This window comes from Heterodontus francisci, chromosome 18, assembly GCF_036365525.1.
Source record: "Heterodontus francisci isolate sHetFra1 chromosome 18, sHetFra1.hap1, whole genome shotgun sequence".
In the NCBI taxonomy this organism is placed as follows: domain Eukaryota; kingdom Metazoa; phylum Chordata; class Chondrichthyes; order Heterodontiformes; family Heterodontidae; genus Heterodontus; species Heterodontus francisci.
In genome coordinates, this window is record NC_090388.1 from 66,440,338 (window position 1) to 66,461,430 (window position 21,093).

A 21,093-nucleotide genomic window follows, 5' to 3' on the forward strand; every position below is an offset into this window, starting at 1 on the left:
GAGGGCTACACTGTCAAAGACGCCATCTTCTGGATGAAATATTAAACCAAGCCCGTATCTGCCTTCGCAAATGAATGTAAAAGATCCTGTGGCACTGAGAGGAACTATGGTTGGAAGAAAGAAACAATAGGAACGTGGATGAGACTCCATGAAGGTGCTGTAGTCTGTGACAACTAGACATCAGAGTATTTGCGAGTGAAGAACTTTGAGACTTCTGGGGTCTGGCAGCACTCATGGGGTCTAAAACAAATGGTACATGGTGGCTATTATAACCCAAAAGGCTGGAAATGTGGGCTCAGCTTGGGATTTGAATGTGAACTCTCACATTTTAATCAGTGACTTTTCCTAAGCAAGAATCATATTTCTAGATTAACGAACCAGATCGACAAAATACTCTAAATACACGACTCTATATCGTACTTTAACACTGTGTTATCCAATACGCTTGCCACATGTAGCGAATCGGCCACAGACATGTGGCGAATTGGTGATCTTCATCAGGTGAGAGATTTTAATCCGATGGGCATTAGGACCCTGCTGCAATCCATTCAACCGTGGACATGGTTCCAGACTCTGTCTGACACAATCTGTTAAGAATAAGTTGAAAATGCTGCAGGAAAAAAAATTCTTAAGATTAAAAAACTGTAGCCTAGGCTCCATTAAAATATGTGATAAAGCGGCCTCCATTGAAGGAAGTGAAAGCATGGTGAAATATTTTAGTTGCTACAGCACAATTGGTTGCTGTGTAGTGATCAGTTGCTGCTACTAAAAATATTCTTTGACTGCTGTCACAGTGCTGTGCACTATTGCTCACTTTTAGTCCGATCCCTCAATCCCAGTTTTTAAAAAAAAAATGAGTTCATGGGAAATGAAATGGGATGGGATGTGGGCAGCGCTGGTAAGGTCATTTCAGAGGGCAGTTAAGAATCAACTATATTGCTGTGGGTCTGGAGTCACACATAGGCCAGACTGGGTAAGGACAACAGATTTCCTTTCCGAAAGGACATTAATGATAGTAATGGTGCCATGAAACTGAGACTAGCTTTGAATCCTAGATTTTTTTAAAAAATTAAATCATTTCATTTATTAATTAATTGAATTCAAATTCCACCAGCTGCCATGGTGGGATTTGAACCCATATCCCCAGGGCTTTAGCCCAGGCTTCTGCTTTACTAGTTCAGTGACATTACCACTACACCACCATTCTCCCCGATAATCATCTCAGGGAGATTGTTACAAGATTCACCCTACCCTTTGCATATATTTTGTATCAGTGACCTGATCACCACAAGTTTGTTGAGTACCGAAATCCTATTGGACAACACTGTTTTCACACATGACCAAATGATACCGTAACACATAGCTCTCTGTACAGTATAGCCTTTGCCTACAGTTACTAAAGTTCATCACTGTGTTGGCAAGGTAACCTATCTTCTAAAGAAATTCAAAAACTTACCAAGTTGTTTAAAAATCCACTGCTAGAAAATGCTACGGATTAAATATTCCACCATTTCACTCTACTGAAAGTACATGAAATGTGTGTATCCCTTTTAACCATCTACGTTCACTGAGGAATCAATGACAGAAAACTAAAAATAAGCCACTGACAGTTTTCAAGTGCACCTTTATGCAGCAATAAAGGAACTAGAGGCAATCTTTATAAACTAAAGTACAAAGCAAAAGACACCTGTAAGCGACAGGTATAATAAAAGGAAGCAAAGGGAGAAAACTCAAAGCATTTCATGAGAAAATTTTACTGATTATGATTAATAACAAAATGAGTAACATTTGTCCAAACTGACCAGGAAGTGCTTACTTATTTAAACAGCAATGCAAGTTATAAGGCTTAAATGTATTCAGTGTATGTAATTGAGTTTTATGATGCAGTAATCTTGATTACATCCTTGTCTTCAGGTATTCCATAAAAACTACATCTCTAAAAATGGTTGACAGTGGATAATAATGCATTTGCTTAGGGGAAAAAATCCAACCACCGAGACATACTAAGTCTACGTAGCAGGAGCGTTAAGATATTATAAAGCCGAGCGTGCTAGCCTGTTCCTTTACAGAAGTATGAGTGTTTGGCCTTAATTCCTGAATTTTGTTATACATATACTGAAATTTTGACTGAATATTCGCACCTGAAATTTTGTAGTTGTGTTTTTCTAAAGGAAGCATTGCTTTTGTTTCATTAAAAATGTCAAATATGATGAGATTCATTCTTGGTAAAGTTGGGTTATTGTCATGGACATCAAATGTTAAATGCTCTCGGCTCCTGCGACAACAGTATCAAATATTTGATAGCATATCTTCTGTTCTGAGCCTTCCTTGACATAATAGGACTTGATGCAGCATTCCAGCCAGGGGCAGTCATCTGTGGGCACATGGATAAAAAGACCCTTCAGTATGTTAAAACAAATTTGATAGAAGTCTCTTACAAACATATTAGAAGGACAGAACTCAGATTTCTTGCTTCCCAATCAAAAAATAAAATATATATTTTTCTAATTCTGGCTTTTAATTTACAGAAGCATCGTTTTTATTCTTCAGGAGAGAAGGAAATGAATAATGGGGAGAAGGATAGAGGTAAGAGAGGAGGGGGATGGAGGGCTAGAGGAGGGACTGGAGAGGGGGAGGGTGGGAGGGGCTGGAGCGGGGGATGGAGGGTGTGAGGAAGGGAATTGGAGAGAAGGGGAGAGGGAGAGAGTGAAAATGGAGGGAAGGGGGGAAGGGAATAAAGGATATGAAAGGGAGAGTGTGGGAGAGAAAGGGGAAGGGTTGGGAGGGGAGAGGAAGGGGGAGAGTGGGCGGGAAAGGAATGACTAACACTTTGATCTAATATTCCTCTGTCCATTAATTATTTTAGTGACTCTGGTAGCCAGACAGAGCCATGTCACACAAATTTATATCACCAGCAGGCATTGCTAGGCTTGGATATTCAATGCTGATATAAGACCAATACAAAAACACATTACAACAGTTTATGCATTCAGAAAGTGATATTATTTAAATGCTGGTGTAAGATTACTACACTGCTTCCTTGGGTGCAGTCATATTGCCTACTCAGGTCTATAATTACATACTGTCCAGTGAGGCCATTGCAGCAAACAAACTGTTTACACATGCCTTCTTGATGAAAGCAGGCATGCAAGATTCTTACTACCAGAAGAGGATTTTGGAATAAAGTCTCAGTTGCACTGACATTTTTCATTGTGTAATTTAAGCATAATTTGAAAGGTTTTTTAATGTGCAAAGTAATTGTGCACAGTGGTTGATTATCTGACGATTAGCATATCTGAAATGATCTCCCAGAAGTGCCTGTGTAATTAGCCCTGAACTGTATTGTTACTACAATTCTGTAAATCCACGCAAAAGAGTTAATACCTCTGCTGAGAACAATGATGGTAAGGTGTGTGTGACACGGTGGGTAATCATTCCCAAAAACATCGTCACCACAGTGGAAATCATTTAATGAGCAATGTGTCTCCATCTTTTAGACAAAGTTTGATAGAGTAGGCGGAGAAAATGATGTTTCCACTTGCGGGTGGGACCAGAACTAGGGCTCTAAATTTAAGATGGTCACTAATAAATCAAATACGGAATTTGAGAGAGGTTTCTTCACTCAGAGTGGTTAGTACGTGGAACTCACTACCAGAGGGTGTGGTTGAGTGAATAGCATAGATGAATACAAAGGGAAAATTAGATAAGCACATGAAGGAGAAAGGAATAAAAGGATATGTTGATGGAGTTAGATGAAGAGGGATGCGAGGAGGCTTGTGTGGCACATAACACCAGTATAGACCTGTTGGGCCAAATGGCCTGCTTTTGTGCTGTAAGTACTTTGTAATAGTTGATTTCTCATTTTGCTCTCCTCTTTACCTTTCACCCTATCAACAGTTGATTGTCAATTTTCAGACCATCGCATGCCAGTTTTCCACCAGACTCCTCTTTTTCCTTCCTGCAGACATTGATTCCTCCTTGGGATGCATTTCCAGAGGCAACCTGCTGTTCTCTGGAACCGTGCCATATCATTCATTATTTGCATGTGACCTTTAAATGGGAGTGTGGACAGCTATTTGATTGCAGGGGATATTTTGGCTGAACTCATGTAACATCTACACACTCGCACTGGAATCTTGGCCCATTTTCTTCACATTAACTGGGAAGTTGAAGCCAATTACAGCAGTCCTACCACCAGCCTAAGAAAACTAGCTCAGCATAAACTGGGGATTCAACCTGAACCTTCCTGGTTCATGGGAGTCACAAGTTTACTGAGTTGTTGGAGGAACTCATATGTTAATAATTTCATGAGGCACTTTGTCCCCTTCTTAAAATGTATCCCCTTCCTCATCATTCTGTCGTATTCTCCATTCTTTTATGTTTTACTCTACCAGCCCTAGGCAAGAAGATAGGTAGGTGGTCTAATCCCAGACCTCTGCCCATTGGTATGAAACCGCTCCTACTTTATTGCCTTTCACTGCCTTCCTCTATTCGAGCAGTCTGGGCTGACGGCTTTGTGCTGTACGTGCCCATCATACTCCTTTTCAATTGATACGTACAGCTTATCCCCTGCCTGATTGTTTTTATCATAAAGGGAGCTGTCTGTGGCCATGGCAACCTGCTGGTAATCTGTGCGACTCAGCAAGAGAGGGCAATTGGATTTGAATGATTATCAAAGACAGGCTTTCAACCAGGACATTTAAAAAATGTATCAACTTCTTTTCCTCCACCTTCTGACATTGATGCCTCCCCTCTAATTCTTCAGGCTTTATTAGCTTTCTAATATGCTCACTGTTCTGCACTCCTTCCTCACACTATTTTCCTCATATAAGGTCCTTCAGGTTTTCTGTCATTTTTCTCTCTCCATCTGCCTCTTTTCCATCGCATTCCTCCCTTGTACTGGAAAGAAAGGTGATGACTGACAGAAAATCCATTGGGAATCCATATGCTTCGAACCAGTGTGAGATTGTACCCAGCACAGTGGACGATATACAGATAGCAGGCACAAGGCTTTAACATCGTGTTTAAACAGTGATTAAAGAACTTGCTTAATATAAAATCTTCAGGTGTGACAAATCATGGAGCACAGCCACTTCTATTTGCTTAGGGAAGGTAAGGAGATAGGCTATTTTCTTCGCAAATAAATTTTGAGTTGTCTAAAATGGTGGCACATTGCAAGTTTGCTGTAGTATTTTCAGCCGTTATCTTTGCAATTAGCACCTACACACCACTGTACAAAGGCTGCACAATTCAAACATCTCATAAGTGGAGTTGTAGGTAAAGAGTTTACAGAAGACATTATGAGCCACCATGGCGTACAACAACTTATGTTTATGCAGTGCATTTAACATTGCTCTGACCAGGTGAGAAAGAGGACTAGGGTTCCCTTTTAGCCTTCACCTGGTCTTACTGGAACAGGGTTTAATTTTAAACACACTGTTTGTAGCTCCCCCTTGGTGAATCCTTGTTCACCACTTTCCAATTATAAGGCAAAGAAACCAGTACAAACAGGCTTTCTTAGGTTTAAAGACTGAAATTTATTAAATTTAAACGCTAATTCGGATGACACCTACAGATACACGATGCGCCTATGCTAGCATGCATATGGAATACAAACAAGCAAACAGAGACAGAAAAGAAAAGATAAATAAAATGGAAAGTTTGAGGCAACATCTGAAGAGATTTTGTTACAGTTTATCGAGCTCACTGTAGAGTCCCACTGTAGGTAGCTCTTGCTTTTTGTTGGGACCCAGTATTCTTCTTAAGCCTTGTTCGTTGTGGGAGACTTTTCTCTCTTGGGGTTCATGTGTCTTCAGTGGATTTAGAGTTCCGTGAGAAAGAGATGGGAGCAGGTAGACAGGAGAGATCTTCTCAGATCAGGAGCAAACAGACTTTCTCAGTTCAAACTGTTCGCACAATTCAGAAAAACCCAGGTTGTCAAGCAAGTTAGTCATGTGACTAACTGGTCTGACCATGCCTTGGAGTACAGCAGTCTCTGCAATGCTCCTCTTACACACAATACCTGGTGATCAAGGTCCATTGTGGGTTGAATGTGTCAGGGAATGATCCTTTTGTCCTTCCAATCACCATCTGTTAATATGCAAATATCTTTTCCAGCCACGGCTAATCTGTTTAACAAGTCCTTTCTTCACTCGAGTAATAGTTTAAAATAGTTTAATGTTCATGACAAAATTAATGCACCCCAAAGCCGGGAAGGCCCGGCCTGATATTGCAGCAGATTTGAAGGTGGAGGTAACAGTACCTGAGGTGAAGGAACCATTACCAATATCAGTTAAAGTGGGGACCAGGAAGGGAAGTTGAGTAGTCAGTAGTTCAGTGGGAGTAGGGAGGTGAGTCTCAGTGAGAAGATGGGGTCCGAGACAGCATTGCAGGAGATGGGATAGAATCTAGAGAAACATGATTTCAGGGCTAGGGCAACGGGGAATAATTGGGGAAGTTCGTCCTGATGGATAGGGGAAGGGTGGGAAGTGGTGGAGGCCACTGAACGATGGCTTCAATCTTTGTGAAAAAAAACTTCATGATCTCTTTGCATATATTATTGGAAATGTGGGTGGAGGAAGCAGGGGAGGGTGGTTTAAAATGACTGAGTGCTGGAAAAGAGGTTATATTTGCATTCCTGGATGATCTTAAAGTAGTGAATAGTTTTAGCAATGGAGAGCATAATTCAATAATGCTTTAAATTGTCCAGCCGGATCTGGCAATGGATGATTAAACCAGTTGTTTTCCAAAGATGTTCATATTTGTATCCTTTGGACTTAAAGGAGTGGAGATGAGCGATATACCGGGGGAATGATTAGGGTAAAAGAGAAAGTGATTGTTCTAATGGGGACAAGCATTAAAGGTGAGAGAGAGAGCATGATTTAGTAAATCAGTAACTGTGGAAATGTCATGATGAATTGTAGGCCAAGGGCTAGATGGTTGGGAATTTGAAAGTAAGAGACATGGAGAGTTTTTCCAGCAGCAACACAGAATGAAATGCATTTGGGAGGGGAAGGGGAATATGGGTAGAGAGCAATACATGGAAATGATCAGAGATTGCCTCAGTGATAGCAATGATGGCAGTAGCGAGGCTACATGAGATGACAAGATCGAGTGGGGTAATCATGTATGTAGGTAGGAGAGTTTATAATGAGGGAGAGATTTAGGGAGGAAAGGAGGGCAGTAAACTCAGAGGAGAGAGTGCAGAGTTGAGATGGAGGTTGAAATTACTAAGGATGAGAAGTCCAATGCAGAGGCTTGGGGAGGAAAGCAGAGAAGATATCTTGGTCAGACACTTGGCCAGACGGGGAGGCTTCATTTAGGGGAAAGGTGTCATCAGCCCTCAGGCATGTCTCTGTCATGGCCACAATGCTGATGTGATCTTCCACAATAAGCTCATGGATGACAAGAGGCTTGTTCACAAGTAAATGCCCATTCTGGAGGGAGATGCGAAGATGGGCAGTGATAGCTCGTCTGCTGGCAGAGTCCACAGGAACAGCGCTGGGATTACGGAGAGGAACGGGAAGAAGGCTGGCAAGATTAGTCGAAAATAAAAGCAAAATACTGCAGTTGCTGGAAATTTGAAATAAAAACACAAAGTGCTGGAAATATTCAGCAGGTTGGGCACATCTGTGGAGAGAGAAACAGAACTGTTCTGATGAAAGGTCACAGACCTGAAACGTTAACTCTGTTTCTCTCTCCGCAGATGCTGCCTGACCTGTTGAGTATTTCCAACACTTTGTGTTTTTATTTATGGCAAGATTAGTCCCTCACAGGCATGCAGGTCAGGAAGGGTGGGGAGAAAATAGGATGGGGAAGTGGGGTTGCTATTCATTGGAAAATGCCTCAGTGGCCCTTTTGGAGGATGCCAAGAGAATCACAGAGGGAAGCTGTAGGCTTATCTAAGAGGGAGTCAAGCCTGGAACAGCAGCAGGAGAGTAGGAAAGACGATAAGTGCTGAACAATTGAGATCTGTGAGGGTAGAGTTTCCACGGACAGAGAAAAGAAAGGAGGCTTGATGCAGGAGGGGTAAACTGGAAAGAGGAAAAAGGGGAAATAGAACTGATGGGCTGAGGTCAGGAGCAGCAGCTAAAACACACACATGAATGAACAGGGGGAAATTAAGCTAGATAGGCAGCGTGGTTAAACACTAGATTAAGATAGTTAAATGAATTTGATTTGAAATGCATGAGGAGTAGAGAGGAGATAACACTTGGGGAAAAAATAGATTTAAAGCCTGAGTTTGATAAAGTTGATAGTTGGGTGAAATCAGTGCCAAGAGAGGTGAGTGAGAACAGAGGCTACATGTTCATTGGAACAGCTGAGCTTTGGTGGTAGTCAGGGCTTTGGATTCCAGCTTTGGATTCAAGTCTCATTGGATATTGTTGCATGGGAGGTGTCTGCTTAAGGTAGAAACCCCAGGCATTGGCATAATGTCAGCAACCAATTTACTAGTATACATGTGTTGGTTACATTTTGATGATAAAAACAACAAATTGCATTTATATAGCACCTTTAACATAGTAAAAACATCCCAAGGCAATGCACAGAAGTGCAATCAGACAAATATTGAGACCAAATCAAAGAAGGTGACATTGGGCAGGTGACCAAAAGCTCGGTCAAAGAGGTAGGTTTTAAGGAACGTCTTAAAGGGGAAGAGAAAAATGGAGAGGCAGAGAGGTTTAGGGAATTTAAAAGCCTACATTGGGCCTAAGCAGTTGAAGGCATAACTGTCATTGGAGGGGTGAAGGAAGTGAGAGATGGGCAAGAGGCAAGAGTTGGAGGAGGGTACAGAGATAGGGAAGAGCGACACCTTGGAGGGATTTGAAAACAAAACTGGGAATTTTAAAATTAAGGCATTGGTGGACAGGTTAACATAGGGCAGTGAGCAGAAGGGTGATCGTTGAAGGGGACCTGTCAATTTTATTCTGTTTATTTTTCTCTGTAGCTGAATCCTGTCAGGGGAAGTGCAGAGACATGAAACTCCATGAAGTTGATGATAATGTCCCTGTCGAATTATTAATGATTATAACTGGTAATGAATCATCAGGAAGCATCAGTGTAATTCGAACACTTCAAATTGGATTTTGTTGAAATGCCATGTCTTGCTTGAAGTGCCAAGCACCTAGAGCAAAAACGCATGCAAATCACATCAGAAAACATCCAGTTTTCCCTTGTGTAAAGATAATATAATATGCAAATACTATGTAGTCCGTTACCTGGACCTGTCCTTGGAGGACATAATGTGTCCATTATTCTTGTTAGCTTTCTCTGAAGTGCATCGTCGATCACAACATCAGCTGCAGAAATCCCAAAGAACCTTTCCTGCAGGGATGGATGAACCAGAATTAATTGGACTCCTGTAACCTGCTGAATCCTCCGTTTAATTAAATTTATAAAAAAGAAACACAACTTCTGTCTCAATGCTAACATCTTTCAGCTCTTAACTGTCTAGTTTCTATAAGCGTCTAAACACACACTGAAGCCACAGATGTTTGAAGACGTCATTCATCATTAATGATTGACTCTCAGGATATAGCAGAATATGTTAATAACAAGCAAGCTAAAACAAGAATATTCTTTAGTTTCAAACCAGATGTTTGAATATCCCGAGGCTTTGGCTGTTTTCCAGCAAGCTAGAATATGCTTTTTCCCCAGAAAAAAGAAATCAACTTTCTTTATAAAAGATTTTGAGGAAAATAGCTAAACTGATGATTCAGAGAAGATCCATAGAGTTGATGAACCATGCAGAACAGTTCAAATCTCAGTCTGTGCAGAGCTATCCTTAACAATCATGACAATAAATGTGATACAGATGGCTACCGTGTCTCTCGATTATGGAGGGAAAAATCTTCTCTGGTACCTGCTCCTGATCGATACCTAGTGTCCCCGGTCGGAAGGATGTGAATGAGGAAAGTTCATCGAACAGCTTGCCAATGTGTATCCAGCCTCACATGTAAATAATGGTCAACTGGGAAGATAATGGAGACAGACGATGTCCCAAGGGTGTGCATGTACACAAATCTTTGAAGGTGGCAGGACAAGTTGAGATGGTTGCCAAAAAAAACATATGGGATCCTTGGTTTTATTAACAGAAAACTAGAGTACAAAATCAAGCAAGTTATGTTAAAAGCTTTGTAAAAGATTGGTTAGGCCTCAGCTGAAGTATTGTGTTCAATTCTGGGCACTACACATCAGGAAGGATGTCAAGGCCTTGGAAAGGATGCAGAGGAGATTAACTAAAATTGTACCAGGGATGAGGAACTTCAGTTTTTTGGAGAGAATGAAGAAGCTGATTGTTCTCCTTAAAGCAGAAAAGGTTAAGAGGAGATTTGACAGAGATGTTCAAAATCAGAAATGGTTTTGATAGAGTAAAGAAGGAGAAATGGTTTCAGTGGGAGAAGGGTCAGTAACCAGAGGACACAGATTTAAAGTGATTGGCAAAAGAACTAGCGGCGACATCAGAAAACTTATTATTTACACAGCAAGTTGTTGTGATCTGGAATGCACTGCCTGAAAAGGCGGTGGAAGCAGATTCAATAATAAAAAGCAAAGGAGAACTGGATAAATTCTTAAATGGAAAAAAATTCAATGGCTATGGGGAAACAGCAGAGGAGAACGATTAATTAGATAGCTCTACCAAAGTACTGGAACAGGCATGATGGCCCAAATAGTTTCCTTCTGTATTGCATCATTCCATGATTCTCACTGAAACTCAGCAAGGACACAAGGGGCGAATCTTGCTGCCTTTGAAAATATTCGTCCACTGGGGACAAATGTAGGTCCCGTCCCTGATGGTTTGAGAGTCCAGCCTGCCAGTACGATCTTCCCGGAGGTGGCCAATTAAGAGCCGCCTCTGAGAGACCCGTCTAATTAAGGATAACGGGCAGGTTCCTAAGGCTTCAGGCCCAACAGGACAGGCACTGCTCTGGCAGCAAGGAGGCGCCCTCGGAAGTGTGCATCAAAATCAGAACCGATAAGGGCCAAAGCTGGTAGGCCCTTCAAAGCGGAGTGGAACCCCATCTGAAAGTATCATTTGGGATGTGGGTGTGCCCTGCCTGCCTGCGGCTACTTCATTGGGGCATGGAGCCTCCAGATCCGATGGTCCTCCTGGCCTGCCGGGCTAAGCACTCAGCGGGAGGACGCTCCAACACCAGGAAGATCCTGACAGATATTTTTTTTTACTTCAATTCAAGACAAGTGTGTATGAAGAAATGATTCTATGTAGTTTCTACCAACAGGAGGTCATCCTTTCTGCACCGACTCTTTGCCAGAACAATCAAAAATGAATCCCACTGGCCAGTTCGTTCACCAGATCCTTGTATCTTCCTTCTGCTTCAAATATTTATCCACATTGCCCTTAAAGGATACTCCAACAAATATCTGTGTGAAGGATTTTCTGCACCTTTCTCTCATTTTATAGAAAACCAGGTCTGCAGGCATTACATTTTAAAAACTGCACAGGGCTTTCACTAAAATAAAAGCAAAATACTGCGGATGCTGGAAATACTCAGCAGGTCTGGCAGCATCTGTGGAGAGAGAAGCAGAGATAACATTGCAGGTCAGTGACCCTTCTTCAGAACTGGGCTTTCACTGTTCATCGACTTGACATCAGCAATCATTGAAAAAATATCTATTAGATATGCTAAATGTTACATGCAGTCCTTACGCAGTCATCACTCGTGACGGTCACTCTTACAACTGTGCACTTCTTGCCATCAGCTGGAGCTTCACAAGCATCAGATCCTCGTACCTATACCTCACTCATCCACTTAGGAAAACTAAGGGAAATTGTTTTGTCCTGATTTTCCCTGGACAATGCAGGAGGATAACCACTCGTACAGAATTACGTAGGTGCAACCTTATAAATTGTTTTTTGGTGTCATTACCTTTTCCAGAAAGTAAACAGCAAATGATTGCTTGCTAGGGAAAGGGTTCTTTTTATTTGCAGTTCTCAGGAGTAGCTAATCCATTTACTTAGAGCTTCGAACATCTCAAACTAGATTAGAGTATTATCTTCCAGCTCCTGCTGGGTGCTATGCCTACACTGCTTATACTTCTGCTTAGACTAATTTGATTTCAGTTCTTTGGATTCACAGGGAAGATTTGATGAGGAAATTAATTTGGTCCATCCTATTCATTCATCTGGACAGGAACTATAGCTTTCCCCCCACCAAACCAACCCACTGCCCCCGTATCCTGCCACTGCCAATCACTACACTCCTGGGGAGTCCATTGCGATAAATCATTGTCTGAGGAGGTAATTCAAGGAATCACTCAAATTTGCATTTTCCCGGTTCTAACTCGTGTCTCCTTGTCTCACTATTACAGTTTAGTTTGACATAGTGCTCCAGGTCTACCCATTCTATACTCTACTTTCTGACAGACTTCTATGGTATTTCTGAGGTGATTTGCGGTCATCTAATCTTTTGACACCAGGGATCAGTCTCACTGCTCTTTTTTGTACTCCCTTTGTGGTTCACCATCTGAACACTGTCATTCTGAGCTCCACCGCTGTCTCACACTATTAACTGGTGGTGGCTATGTTTATAAAAAAATTAAACCCTCTTAATATAAAGAATGAATGAATGAATGTCAGAGGATTACAGGCAATAGTCCAAACTGCTGAAACCTCATAGTTTACACCATCATCTGATTACTAGAACTGGATTTGTGCTTTGCAACTCTCTTGCATTCATCCAGTTTCCTCTATATGATAACTTATTCATATTGCAATCTGTCTTTTCTTAAACTTTAAAAGAAGGTGCTTTTTTTAAAACCCAAAATAGCGCCCATGTTGCAAGTTACTGTCAATACTTCAGGAACAGAGGGTTCAAAGGCTGACTTACCGCCTCATTCCACAGTAACGCATCAAGTGATCCCGATCCATCATCAAGCGTAAACTTCATGACAAAAACATAATGTAGCAGCTGAATGCCTAAAGCTGGTGGAAAAAAAGCATGTTAATGTATGATAAAGTCACTGCCTCATTATGTTAGGCCCCTCAGGACACCCTGTAATTTTGAATGTGACCACAACTGGGAGACGGGAGATGAGGAGAACTCTTTTTAGTCAGTATGTTGTTATGATCTGAGATGTACTGCCTGAAAAGAAGTTGAAGCAGATTCAATATTAACTTTAAAAAACAGAATTGGATATACACTTGAAAAGGAAAAAAAAATGCAGGACTGTGGGGAAGAGCATGGGAGTGGGATGATTTAGATAGCTTTTTCAAAGAGTCAGCACAGGCACGATGGGCTGAACAGCCTCCTTCTGCACTGTAAGATTCTATGATTCTAACTGTCCAAATACTATCTTGATCTCTGAAGGAAGACCTGAAGTTTCAATGCTGGAAGAATTTAAATGCGCTAACAGTACATTCAACACGTAATCTTTATCTAATATTTATTACCTCTTGCTTCTGAAAAATTATGCTTAAAACACCATACCCCATGTATGAGTAGAAGTTTGTCCTAACTCTCTGATCCTAGTTAAACTTGTGCTAAAGCTGATCAACCGATGAACAGAGTAATTAAAGCTGAATAATTCATTCTTTTGCAGCATCTACAAACTATGGAACTCCTCGCCTCTCTGTCTTTCCTTCCTCTTACAACTACCAGATTTTAAAACTCAAGTTTAATGTCACCGAACCACTGCTACCTTTCAACCATGGTCATGTCCTCCATTATCGGATTTATACAGTATCCACAATGCAAAAAAAAAAATCTGGAAAATACACTTGAGATGACATTTCACATTTGTTACAGTGAGTATCTCATGAGCAGCACAACAACAACAATAATTTGCATTTATTTAGCACCTTTATTGTAGTAAAGCATTCAAAGACACCACAGGAATGTTACAAAATGAAATTTGACACCCAGACACACAAGATATTTGGACAGGTGACCAAAGGCTTGGTCAACGAGCTAATTTTTAAGGAGTGTCTTAAAGGAGGAGAGAGAGGAGGGTATTTCAAAGCTTAGGGCTCAGGTGACTGAAGGCACGGCCACCAATGGTTAAAATCAGGGATGCGCAAGAGGGGTGATGGGTGAACGGGACTTGATATGAGTTATGGTATGGGCCACTGAGTTTTGGATGAGTTTAAGTTTATGGAGGGTAGAATGTGGGAGGCTGGCTTGGAGAGTAATGGAATAGTCAAGTCTGGAGATAACAAAGGCACGGATGAGGGTGTCAGCAGCAGCGAGCTGAGGCCGGGCGAAGACGGGCAATGTTACGGAGATGGAAGTAGGTGGTCTTGGTGATGAAGCCAGAAGTTCATCTTAGAATTAAATAGGATGCCAAGGTTGCAAACAGTCTGGTTCAGCCTCAGACAGTGACCAGTGAGAGGGATGGAGTCGGTGGCTAATTCTGTGCACAACTACAAAATAATTTTCTATACTCTTTATAAAACTACTCCAAAACAAATTGCTGTGCAATGTGGTAGCGTAAGACCCAATGTACTAGAAAATAATGAAGCTTACCTTTGGCTATTACTGACAATTCCCATGATTCTGTTAGAGACAGGGGTTGAAGAGCATCCACTGATTGAGGGTCAGAACAATGCTTACATCTGGTGAAAAAAATTATTACTTTTTATAAAGCAAGCTAGAAATCAAAGTTCGCTTCTCATCTTCAAAAACATATGGATTCATTTGTCATTTAACAACTGTTAACATGTGATCTTTTTGCTATTAAGAATTAGAACTTAACAAGATAATTGATTCCTCCATGACACATTTGATATCTAAGTTATACTTAAATATTAGCTAGAACTTTAATTTTTTAAATAACTTTGCTTAGTCAATGTGGTATGACTGGATTGTGTGATATTGGCTTATGAATGCGCAATGAGTTCGAAAGACATGCCTTTGCAATTTGAAGGCCTCTGTTACAATAGTGGCCAAAAAAGTGTGATACGTGTTCATGCATTAATATTGCAGTATATATTTGCCCTATAATTTTCTTTGTTTTTTCTACATTTAATGGGTTATACATCTGAATCTTGATAGGCACACAGCTGGCTTGCCAAGATATGCTCTGCAGACAACAATGGACATGGTGTACAACAGCCCATTTAATCTATTAAATAAAAGACTTGTGGATCTACTGTGGCAATGGTCACAGTGAATCGAAGGAAGGGAAGGAAGTTTGTAAGAAATGCAATAATAAGAAACTGTAAAGTAAATGGATAGTAATAATGTGTGGCGTGATTAGTTCCTGGAAAATTTCAGCCAATCATGATAAGGGTACAATGATTGTGTTTTTTAGCTGCTTTAAAAAGTGAGCCAATTAGAAATATGCGACAATTTGTGCTGAGGGCATACTTAATGTGTGATAATTGCTGTAGAGGGTCTCTCAGATCTTCGCTGTTCTGATTCCCAAAATAACTCCATTCCATACATTGGATGTAGCTGGGCAAGCAGTGAGAGCAGCAGTCAAAGGTACAACTTGTCTGAATTATTCAGCGTGAAATGGGTACTGGGTAACATGCCAGTGCTTTGCAAGAACTTTTTCTGCCTTTGATTTGTGCTCTGCAGTTACTGTTCTACCAAACATTTACTCACCATCGAATAGCTATTCTCAAAGGGGGAATTTAGATGAATCACACCCAATGATGGTTCCCATTGTCGCTGCAGCCTACATTTGGTGCAGCTCACTGAATAAGTCTTTGGAAGAGGACAAGGGAACCAATCACATGGGGCAGTATGCTAATTTATTTGCATCAAGGGATGTTCTCTTTCCGTGTATGTGAGAGTAATGTGTTTTTGATGGCCAATTAGTTGGGCCATTCAATAGTTTTGTTGGAGATGCTGGGGGGGGGGGTGGGGGGGAAATGGAAATTGTGTTCTGTTGATAAGAATCACTATTAGCACAACCTTGAAAAGGTTCAGCCATTGTTTTTTTCCCCCCTTTCAGCCTTTTCCTTCGAAAGGAAAAAAATAAACTAATGACATGCTTGAGGAGGCTGAAGTCCATGAAAGCCGGTAGGGCAAAAGCAAAGTAGCCAAGAATTACCCATAATGCCATTTCCTATCCTGTATCAGGAATGGAACAGAAAGGTCATTCAAAGTCAGGCATTTGGTCCTGGACGTAGTAGGAATGATATTCCCAAATCTCTCGGAGAGTCGGTACAGCTCATTTAGAGTTACTCCTTAAAAAAAAAAGGAAAGAATGTAACTTGATAATACAAATTGTACAGAATTGAACCCGTAGGGCTCATTAAACATAACTTCTACACAACTCAATGCCATGTTTATTGTCCACCTGCAGGAGTACATTAATTCACATATGCATTCTGGACTTTGGTAAGTTTTCAGTTTTCTCTTGCAGTTAATTTCCTTCTTTAAACTAAAACAGTTGTTGATAGAAAAGCCAATTGTCACTCAAATACTTAACTCTGTTAAATCTTTGTGCGATCCTTCCAAAACAGCACTGTATTTGGGGATATTATCAATGATTATTATAAATTACAACAGAGAGGGGAAACATAGCACGCCCTCTCTGAATGGCATGAACTGGTTGATCTACTGTTCACAGTTATTAATTCCATTAATAATGCGAAAAAATATGGAAATCAAGTAATGCTTTTCCCTCAAGACCTAGCAAAAGTGCAATAGTACTTGCTGTAAATGCATGGTTAATATGCTTGCCATTTTTTTGGGCTTCTGGTATAGTTCTACTTTCTAATAACTAATAATGGAGAGTTGCTAGGCTTTCATTAAAAAAATCTATTTCAGTAATGCAGTTTGCAAAGTACAAGCACTGGCTGTAAGAATGGGAAATGAGGCAGGTACAAGGTGGATCAGAATATTTGTACGGGAATCGAGACTCCAGTGATGAGCTCAGAATTCCTTACTGAAGACAGTATCTCAAGAGCAACAGGGTCAGCAGCAGGGTCTTATGAATTGTTAATGGTGAAGCCTTGCAGTGTTTTTGTTACTCCCTATTTTATCCCCCTTGCTTGTGGTTCTATAAACACTGAAAGCTCTCTAATACCTTACCCGAATGGCGATTCTTAATCCACAGAACTGGATAGTAGACAGAAGGGTCAACCATCCTTGAAGCCATCACAGCCAAGGACAATCCAATATTGAGATGCAGCAGTTAATAGATCAGGATTGAGATTGGCTGATTGTACTTTCCATAGCAAGGAGCCCTGAGATTAACTGTGGGATTGAATTTACCTGCCTGCATTCCATAGGTCATACTGTTTGCACAGTGAGATCTAGATATAAAAAGTCTTTTGAGATTTGTAAAAGCATGCTAGTATCAAAACAGATACTACCTTATGGTTTACATTTACTTACCAATGTCCCTCTGCACTTATTGTCACAATCAGCAGTAGACTGCATGCATTTTACCTTCCACCAGAATTGTGGAGAGTTCTGGAGTTCTTTGCACACTGTCTGTCTTCACAAAGTGAACAGTGATCCGGCGCCGTCTTTGATCTTCTGTTTCCCATGTAGCTGTCTTGTACCACAGAGTGTCGTCATGTGCCTGGGGACCAGGGTCCATAGCCGGAGAATCAGGACTGCAAACATCTTGCAATAAACTGCCAATATGATCATCACTTGGAACCTCCTGCCTGAAATACGGACCCAGGGGAAGCAGTGAGCATGGATTCCTCATAGTTATTTATCATAAGCAGTCAATATGTTTCAAATCAAAAATAAAGCCCATGCCTCACAGGTCAGATAAGCAACACCTTCTTTAAAGAGTCTTCAGGAAGGAATTCCAACACTTTTTCCTTCCTACATGAACTATCCCATGAGTCACACTCAATTCTTTAAACTGGTGAATGTATCTCAGATTAAAAATCCTTGAAGTCTACACCTTTAGTTTTATAGTAGAATTAGAATTTTGGGGATCTAATTAATATTTCATCCTTTCATGTTGGGAAGAATCCTATATTACAGTAAAGTAAATCTGCCAGAAGTATGACTTAGATTTTTTTAATATTAACATTACTGTTTTACAAAAGTCTAATTATAACAATTTGCGGCCATCTTCATATATAAGCACTTCATTTCTTATCAGCACGTGTAGTCAAGCTATATATCCATTAGTGTAAAATAAAAGGTCATGTAGCAATAGACTAAGAGAAAATTTAAAAATACAGTTGTGCCAGGGAATAGTGCACAGGGCAGGGTGCAAGGAAAGGAGGTCAGGACAAATACCTCCCCAACTTTCCTTCCATTAACAGGCATTCACTCCAAATGCTTCGAGAGATAGGCATCCCCAACACTCCTGTTATAGTTAGACATCCCTCCTGCTCTCCTAGTTGCACATTTAATTTTACCCATTGGAGCATGCTACTGTGAGACATTACTGTCGGCAATGTTATAGTGTGAAGCCTTTATGCACTTTTACTATCAAAGCTCTGCCTTCTGCTAGTTTGGTACAGGTGTTAACCCTGCCGGTGACACAATGAAAAATGAAAGTTACTACTGGGAATGTGGGTAACTCAATGAAACTCAACATGGGAAAACAACGAGAAGGTAATCAGTTGCTGACAAATCAATTAACCAAATGTTTCCAAACATGCAACCCAGTAGTAATTTATTAGATATGGTTGTTAAATGGGTGTAGCAATTGGGAAGGTGATGGCTGCACTATCGGACACACACCATCCTGTAATGGTTGAGCACTGGCTTCCATTCAGCTGGCGTAAATTCAAATCTATCTTTGTGATACCAAAGCAATCTAACCTGGGCTGTGGTTGGAAACAGTAGTAGCACAAGAGGCATGCACGGAACAGCATCTTCTGTTGGCTGATCACACTAGTTAAAGTGGTTAATTTTGGGCTAATTCCTGCTGAGGTAGCTGCTTGAGGACTAAAGAGATATTAATAGATCCTGTTTGATCCATATGGACATTAGGAAAATAGTAGAGATCTCGGAGTGTGAATGGCAGGTTTAGAGTAGTCCATGACTGGGGTATCATCTGTAGACTGCGGAAGGAACAGGCTTGATGGATCAAATGGTAATTGCTTATTTCAGGTTACTCTTATGCTCCGGTAATGGCAGATTATTTTGCCAAAGACAAACTCACTTTTCATCAATGTTCTTTATGCAGTCACTTCATAATAAACTGATCATTTCATTTATCATCATGGTCTTAACCTTCCACTCTATTTTTATGTGCATGTCTTGCCAGAGAACTGTAGCAAAATCCTGCCAGGTACTTACAGCGAATGACACTTTGGACAATAAAGTTTCACTGACTCATGAAGAACTTTGGGCTCATAATTCACCATCTTAGCTCTAATGCGGAACTTATGAGGAGGTGTTTGGTCTAAGACTTCTTGAAGTGAGATTGTTTTGATGTGTTGATGAGCTGTGAGCACTGCAACAAACAGAACGTTTTTGAGACTGCAATGAATGAAGGGTGAAAAAGTACGAGGAAAAAATCAGGAACAATCAAGATACAGCAGGATGGCAAACTTTCCACAGTGCCATAACCATGTGCTAAGCAGGAACAGCGGCAATAATAAGTCTTAAAAGGCTAGGAAAATTTGAAGTCTTGGCAACTGCTTTCAATGTACTTCTGCACCTTCCCCTCCCCAGTTTGTGAGGCTTAATGAGCCAGTGCTTCCCCTGTAATCAGCAACTCAGGCTCAGCTTCCAGGCTAAAGTGCTTCCATCCTCCCCTGCTTCTCCACCAAAATGAATCTAACTAACACAGGACGCTGCACAGCCCTGCCCTATAACGGGAGTAGCCGAGACTGAAGGAAAACCAAAATCATAAATGTCACACAATTTAGTTTTAGATGAACTTCGCTTTTCAGCCCATTTGATCTCATCCCTTTTTCCATCTCAAGCTGTGGATGGCACTGGCAAGGTGAAATTTACTGCTCATCTCTCATTGCTCTGAGGGCCATGGAGGCCTCATTATAGTCAACCACCCATTGTGGAGTAAGGTGTAAGCCAAACCAGATGGAATATCAGGTTCTCTCCCAGGAGGCCATTCATGAAAATGTTGCTTTTTATGACACTCCAACAGTTTTCATGGCCATTTTTACCAGAACTTTGATTCTGATTTAATAACTTGGCATTGAGGGATTTGAATACCTGAGCAGTCCCACTGTATAACTCTATGACAACAACAGTGCTATCATATCCACTTCCAAAATGCCCATCTTTCCACAACAGTATTCTGTTGTTTCTAATTTGACTTCACTCTTCTGATCCAAACCAGCCTTCATGGCAACACGTTCCAGCTGCTGATTACACTCCTTGCAAGGAAATGCTTCCTGAAGTCTGTCCAAACTCGGCCCATCAAAACAATGAATCGCTACCCTCCTCTTGTTGCGCTGGCATATCAAAGAATTGTTCTGCATTCACTTTTTCTCTCATTCAGCAACTTATATTCCTCTAAGATCTCCTCTGAGACTTGGCAACTATCAACAAGACTACGGAACAAACATTTTAAAAAAAATTATCCTAAAGATGGCACCTCCAGCAGAGCACTCCCTCAACACTGCACTGGAGTGGTAGCGTGGATTATGTGCTCAAGTCTCTGGAGAGGGTGTTGAGCCCACAACCTTCCAGCTCCGAGGTGAGAGTGCTAGCAACTGAACCACAGCCGACACCGAGGAAAAGGACTTTTCAGGCCACAGCTAACAGCTGTCATTTTCTGAAAGCAGCTTCACAAGAAGTCTTTCCAAAGAACAGATGCAACTTTCTACAAGGTCCAAAAAGCTCCCGTTGATACCAACCTGTTGCAGATTCCTGATGACATCGCTCGACATGAGTTGCTGAGACCCCTTCCGATGCTGAAAGATTTGATAGTAACAATTTAATTAATGAGCTAACTAGCGAACCAACTAATGAACAGGAAACTGGTTCTATTCGCAAAACATTTTCTAAACTAAACAGAAAATTCACATCATCCTCACAAGCACACATGGGTGGGTGCTAGAAGAGAAGGGGACAAAGAGGCAAACAGGTTTTTTTTAAATTTAGAAGAGTCAAAGTGTTTTGTCTTTAAAGTGTAATGCTTCCTTTCTTCATGTTCAATCTGATTGTAGAACTTGTAATCAACTTGTTAATAAAAGTATAAAACATAGCAACATCAAACCTAAGTAATAAA

General features: G+C 40.9%; 1 protein-coding gene across 3 annotated transcripts in view; it reads right to left on the reverse strand.

Moving 5' to 3' along the window:
* Window positions 1–1,692: 1,692 nt before the first annotated feature.
* pot1 (protection of telomeres 1 homolog) overlaps window positions 1,693–21,093 on the reverse strand; it is a 399,782-nt gene continuing 380,381 nt past the window's right edge. For all 3 annotated transcript variants that reach the window (XM_068050910.1, XM_068050911.1, XM_068050912.1), the window contains exons 13-20: window positions 20,720–20,776; window positions 19,191–19,347; window positions 17,364–17,587; window positions 16,018–16,153; window positions 14,484–14,572; window positions 12,849–12,943; window positions 9,219–9,324; window positions 1,693–2,374 (exon numbers count right to left, since the gene is read on the reverse strand). In XM_068050910.1, the coding sequence (XP_067907011.1) occupies window positions 2,259–2,374; window positions 9,219–9,324; window positions 12,849–12,943; window positions 14,484–14,572; window positions 16,018–16,153; window positions 17,364–17,587; window positions 19,191–19,347; window positions 20,720–20,776 (980 nt within the window). In that variant the 3' untranslated portion in view covers window positions 1,693–2,258. The remainder of the gene's footprint in view (window positions 2,375–9,218; window positions 9,325–12,848; window positions 12,944–14,483; window positions 14,573–16,017; window positions 16,154–17,363; window positions 17,588–19,190; window positions 19,348–20,719; window positions 20,777–21,093) is intronic.